Source organism: Ascidiella aspersa, chromosome 9, assembly GCF_963924565.1.
Source record: "Ascidiella aspersa chromosome 9, kaAscAspe10.2, whole genome shotgun sequence".
NCBI lineage: Eukaryota > Metazoa > Chordata > Ascidiacea > Phlebobranchia > Ascidiidae > Ascidiella > Ascidiella aspersa.
In genome coordinates, this window is record NC_139455.1 from 14,724,115 (window position 1) to 14,730,440 (window position 6,326).

Below are 6,326 nucleotides of genomic sequence, written 5' to 3' on the forward strand. Positions count from 1 at the left end.
TTTAACCCCCAAAATGAAACGAGATAGGGGTTTTCCCGAAAAGTAACAACTTGTCTTGTCTTACGAATGCGGCAACCGAAAGTATTCCCGCAAGAGGAACAACTGTTATTTCCAGTGTTGCGTTCTGCTCTTTGCAATAAACACACCATAGGCACACACTAAAGCGTCTATGTTTAGTAAAACGCACTGTAGTCAGGCACAGTAAAAAATGACAAGCCTGAGTCTGAGCTTTTACAATTGGAGAAATTACATGGGCTTGGGTTTGAAACTAATGGTACCCACTCACTCAGTATTTAACAATATGTTTGTCATATTTAGATTTTTAGGAACTTAACGTTACTAGAATTAAGTAGTTTTTTGTATGCAATTTTGATTTTATTGGTTGTACATTGATGGTATGGTGACCACGAATAGGTTACTATGCAGAACACAACACCCGATTGCAACGTTGAAGGTACCGGTATTATTTTAATTAAATCTGTTTAAATTTATGTTTGAACCTAAATACTGTTATTATCATCTAGTATTATATATTCAGGAAACACAATTTGTTTTATTATTAAAAATCTAAAGTCATTTGAAATGTTGTGTAATATAATGTGAATTTAAATCATTTAGCCTATAGTTTGAACTTTTACAATAGTTTTTGTTTATTTTAGATCCTTTGGCTGTTTGGAAAACTAGAATTTCCTATAGCTTTGGTATTCCTGCTAAAATTTTGGATGAGGCAGAATTCAATTCTAATAACAGATTGTGGCCTTTTATTGAGCAAGTACAATCCTGGATTTCGAAAAGGCCTTTTAAATCAGGTTTGTCCTAAACTCCTATTTGTGTATAGTTAATCAACTTTGAACAAAGTAATTAGGTTAAACCAAGAAAGTTATGCTATTTATCCTTAAAAAGGCTATTTTTAATGTAACATGGCAATATTTTTTTTTACGACAAATTATATCAATAGCAATATTTTGGCCACATTTTATGCCAAATAGACAGTGGAATGCACTCAGGTCTATGGCTACACAACTAGAAATATAAGGCTGTTCAATTGGATAGCAATCACGCCTACTAGAATAATATTACAAACAAATGTTAAAAAATTTAAAAATTTTATCCACTGGTTTCTTTATAAAGACAAATGGATTAGTTTACAATGTTTTTTTTTTTTAGTTTTATGTAAAAATATTTACCCTATGTTTTGAAACATGAAGTTGATGGATTTCAACTACCTCCACCAAACTGGGAAGAAAAACTGATGGCCTATTTTCCAATGACACCTGAACAAATAAAATCATTTTCTATAGAGAATGGCGATGATAAAGAATATGTGAAGTGGAGACACATCGTAATGTGTCATCTAAGAAAACTAGGTGATATTTTATTAATAATGTTAGTACTTAACTTATAGTTTGTTGGCATTGATCAGAAACTGTTTATTATGTCAATTAAAACATGATGAAGATCTGGGGGCGGATATAAATGTTATGATAAAAGTTGACATTTGTTTATGTATTGTATGTTTCTGTTTAAGGTGATTCCTACGTTTCTGGTTCTGATAATAGCTCAAGTGTTGAACTGGAGATCTCTGAGTTTTCTGATGATATCCCTTTAAGTATATTCCCTATGGTGATAAACATTGAAAAGCCAATATGCGTACAGGTGACTTTACATATATGCTGACATTGCAGTAGCTTGGATTAACAGTAAAATCAAACTTTTTTTGCCACAAAAGTATGCTAAAACGTAAATAATGTTAGAAATGCTAGGAAAATCTTTTACTATTTTAACCATATTAGGCAACTAGTTAATATTTTGCTACTAGGATGAAAGTCACATATGTCAAGCAACAAAACAGAAAAAAAGCTTGCTATCTTAAGTTACCACTTGCTACTGCAAGTGTTAAAAAAGGTTTCTAAAGTTTTTGTTTTACCCCTTTGATCGACATTGGCCATGAAGGTGCACAACAAGATCAGTGAAAAACTTTAATTAAAATAAGCGCACATAAGTCCTGCCAATCCACCTTACTGGCAACATTTAAGGCGACCTTGGAGTTTTAACATCCACAATATTTGGCTATGTACATTGAAATGATCAGAAACTAATTAGTTCCATTTTTGATAATAACGAGTCAATGTTGTATAAAATATTCTTTTCTTATTTAGTTTTTACCTATGGATAGCTAATACATAGTTTGGAGTAGTGCTTTAGCTAATTATTTTTATATTTTTATAGAAAACAAGGTTCATTAAATCTTTAAAAGAAATGTTGGATAACAACAAAGTCGTACAAATTTACGGAGGTTCAGCTTCAGGAAAAACAACTGCAGTTTGTTTAATTCTTACTCACCTGACCTATTCCCGCTTCTCGGCAGAAATTCGCCTGCTAGTTACTTGTAGGAGAAATGAACCCATTGTTTTAAAGGAATTTAAAAAGTTCATGAATTACCTTAAGAACAAAAAAATTTTGACTCAAGAGGAAACGGATAGACTATCCACAGAAAAACACTTTTGTTCAGCTCTTCTTGCCTGTTTGGGTAACAGGCCGTTTTCTGTTGTAATTGGCTTCGATACAGTAAAGTATGATCGACAAGACAAGGGTAGGGAAGATACCCAAGTGATAGCTTCACTGTTGGATACAGCTCTTTCCTTACAAAAAAACAGCTTAAAGTTGATCATAGCAACGCCGAGCAAAGATTATTTTTTTTCATACATTGACCTTTCTAACTCGCGGACAAGGTCTAAGCAGGTTAAAACTCAGGTGTTTGACCTACAAGAAGCTGTTGACTATTTGGGGGCGCCACCTACCAATCTTAAAGAAAATATATTCTTGGCAGACGATGAACCATCAGTGGGCGTTTACCAGCCTAAAGGAGCCGAGGAACTGGCCGTTTACTACTGCTGCAACCCGCTGTGTTTAAAGGTAGCCAAGCAGCATTGCGAAACACATCATGTTTCCTACACTTCCTATTTAAAATCCATGAGAGCGTCATACCAAGAGTACGTGCTCAACGTTTCTCAGGCGTTGGAGGACAACAACGTCCGACAGGCCTTTCTCGCATTACACAACCAAGACGACACCGAGGTTAAAGGCAGGCGTACTAGTGACGCCATACGGGTCTTGTCTTACGTTGACAGCGCAAGCATTCCAATCGTTTACATCGGGCGCGTGTGTCAGATCTTGCGCGAGATGGAGGAGCCTGGAAGTCTAACAAAGTTGTCGGAAGACACAAGTCTCCTTAATTTACACGAGGCGTCACGCGTTGTGCATCGCCTAGCCGAGGATGATGTCTTAACCGATTCGTCTATCTGTTATCCGAACGGCGAAATTTCTATCGCGACCCACCGCCACGATGCAAATCGCACCCAGGGCGGCAACGATCACAGCCTACAGATTGCTCTTCGTGCAATGCTGGGTATGCTTAGTAAAGACAACAGCAAAACAGTTGCCGATATTCGTCTAACCGCACTGCGCCCTCACGTGGAATCTCTAATAAAACACGCGGTCCGCAAATTGCGAGAAAAGTCCATTGACGAAGGCATGCAGCTGATGACATTGTGCAGATTGCGCGAGATATACAGCCAGGCTTTGATGCAGGGTCGAGTTGACGGTGGTGTAGAGGTTGCCCTAAACGCCCTTGAGGACGCATTTCTCATGGTATGGGAGGTTATTTTCCACTACAACAAACCTTGCGGCATTTTTTGCTTTTCTTTTGACGGGGGCGCAGTTCGCAAACAGTTACTTTTTGACGAAGCGAAAGATGCCGAAAGGGAGAGTCATGAAATCGCTAAGCGATGCAAAATCGCTGGCGAATCTGTGGACTTCATCGAGGACTACTCCATGCAATCTCTAGTTTTGCGACCGAAAAATATGAGAGAGTTTATTGAGAGGATAAAAGCAACATCACCCGGCTCTGAGGAAAGAGAGGCTGAAAAAAAGCTGTTGTCTGTCAAGCTTGCCGTTGAACACCACGTTGCTGTGGACAAAGACGTTGTCGAGGCCCTTAGGAAGTTCAACTTGTTCTTAACGAAATCAGAATTAAAAAGCAGTTTTTTCGCTGAGCGGCTGACAAGCCTTTTTCACACGTACGGCCGCCAGGTCCTGTACAACAAAGACATTATGACCAGACTGCAACAGAAAAAGTGCGAGTACTACACTGACTTGGCCCATCACGTAGCGAAGGCGTCCAGGCAACTCACCGGGGTCCGTTTAATGAATGAGTACATATCACTGGCTGATGCTGCCATGCCGAGAATGCTCCACCACAAACAAACCGACGAAGGGTTAGAAACGAGGCTCTCTCGATACCAACGAGCTTACGATTGGCTAAAATCTAATCGCGAACCAAAGGGCGTATTCTTCGAGAATGGCCACTACAGACAGGTTGCGGGAACCCCGCATACAATGTTGAATGCCGATAGACTTATGGTAAAGGCCCAATGCAAAATGCTATCCGGTAAAGTAACTTTAAGCGACCGAAAAGACGCTTTACCTGATGCTGCGTTGGAGGACTGCCAACGAGTTCTGGATGTGGCCTACGCAAACTATAGTGACTTGGGTTTCGCTCCTCGATGTTGTGTCCAAGTGGCCAAGCTCTACGGAGCTGTGGGCGAGTTTCAAAAGGCATTCGAAACCTACGACATGGTGTTTAATAGTAAAGTTAATCCTATTGGACGGGAACGCGGTTCATTTGCATGGGCCGTGGACAACCTTTGTCGAACCACCAAGGAGTATTTGATACGTGGCAATGGCCAGGTAGAGCAGCGTAGGTGTGATGCTATCGGCAAATGCAAACAGGTGATAAGCCTTGACCAAGAACAAACCGGGGCAGTAAATCGAATGTGCGAATGGGTGAAAGTTTTGGAAGGCTTAATGTAAATAAAACGTTGTGATTTTAGTTTTTTTATATTTCAACCTTTTCGTATTATTGTTTTTATTAGACGTTACGACGCCATTTAATCACGTGTTAACACACTATATTAATTTCGTAATATGAAATGACTCCATATTTTGACACCAAGGGTTGTTCAGATCAGCTATTCTATAACATCGTCACGTTTTCTTGTTGTCTTAATTATTATAGGAAAAATATAGCTTCAATACTTTTAAAAATGTCTATTTTATAAATATAGTTGTACAAAGCAACAAGTTTAGGTATTCTGATATATATTTTTTTTTCAGGGTTATCTCTTCGGCTTCTTTTTTACTTTTACTTTAGAGGCTTGCGTCATGTGTTGCTTATTAGTACTGACGTAAAATCCGCTCTATGCACTTATTTATATTAGACTACAGTTGCAATTTTTTTTTCGACCCTATAGCTAGACGAAATTGACATTCCCAGTTACGTTTATGTTATTCGACTTCACTACAAAATGCATAACTCAACAAAAAACCTTTTTGTCACAAGATTCATTGATTAGTTTGTCTACCTGAAACACGTTTTTTATTTGCTATTTTATTTCAAATTGTAATCTGATTATTTCCATAGCGATTCCGATTGGTTGTAGCCTATATTATTACTTTACATTACGAAATTTGATAAAAATTTTGTTTATCGCTATATTTCTCATTTTCGAATAAATTTAAGAAACTGATTTCAAATCTGTATTTAGTTTTTTCTATCTCCGACATTTGACTTGCAGTGACCAACAAACTACAAGCAGCAGAGTTAATAACATCCGAGTGGAATTTGCGAGGTGTTGAAATCAAAACAGTTACACCAAATCAAAACAGAGGCACGATTTAGTTACAAGATTTCCTAACGGCAGCCGCTACCTGCCTGTTTGATCTTCCAAAACAACTGCATTAAAAATAATATTTTTATAAATTGCCGATGATCCCCAAAGTTTTCTGGTAATTTAGCTTTTATGTCACTTGTCTTAGAGTGAACAATTAATCGATGAACCGTAGCTAACGGTAACATCATTAAAATATAATTTCCTAACAATGGTCGAGGACTAAATGTAGATGTAGGCCATTTGTCAACTTTGGAAAATAAGGTAAAGTAATTTTTGCTAGGGTTCACGCAGGCGGACCCAGGGTTTTTGTTAGGAGGCATGTATAAGGCTTCACAAAGTTACGCCATAACGTACCGTACAGAACAAATTAAGTTACATGGATCCATTTGCGATGTCATAAATTATTAAACCTTGAGAACCTTACAAAGCTCGATAATTTTGTTAAAGTTTTAGGTTGGAGAAGGGTTACTTTCAATACAAAAACTTTTTCGGGGGTGCGATGAGACGCACGACGCATGACAGCTAAAATAGTCTTATTAAAATACTGCACGTTGCATGAAAGGGCTTTCGCATACACGAGCGAATTGGTCTACC

General features: G+C 38.0%; 1 protein-coding gene across 1 annotated transcript; it reads left to right on the forward strand.

The window, feature by feature from the left end:
• Positions 1-317: 317 nt before the first annotated feature.
• On the forward strand, positions 318-5,251 carry LOC146133155 (uncharacterized). The gene is made up of 5 exons (XM_083397180.1): positions 318-454; positions 660-809; positions 1,209-1,367; positions 1,529-1,656; positions 2,230-5,251. Exons 1-5 carry the CDS (start codon positions 421-423, stop codon positions 4,870-4,872), a joined length of 3,114 nt encoding a protein of 1,037 aa, XP_083253306.1. The 5' UTR covers positions 318-420; the 3' UTR covers positions 4,873-5,251.
• Positions 5,252-6,326: the final 1,075 nt, after the last annotated feature.

Coding starts and splice junctions, on each gene's coding strand:
- LOC146133155 (XM_083397180.1), top strand. CDS start 421: ATGCAGAACACAACACCCGATTGCAACGTTGAAG. Junction 455..659: donor ACCCGATTGCAACGTTGAAG/GTACCGGTATTA, acceptor TGTTTATTTTAG/ATCCTTTGGCTGTTTGGAAA. Junction 1,368..1,528: donor GTGTCATCTAAGAAAACTAG/GTGATATTTTAT, acceptor TTTCTGTTTAAG/GTGATTCCTACGTTTCTGGT.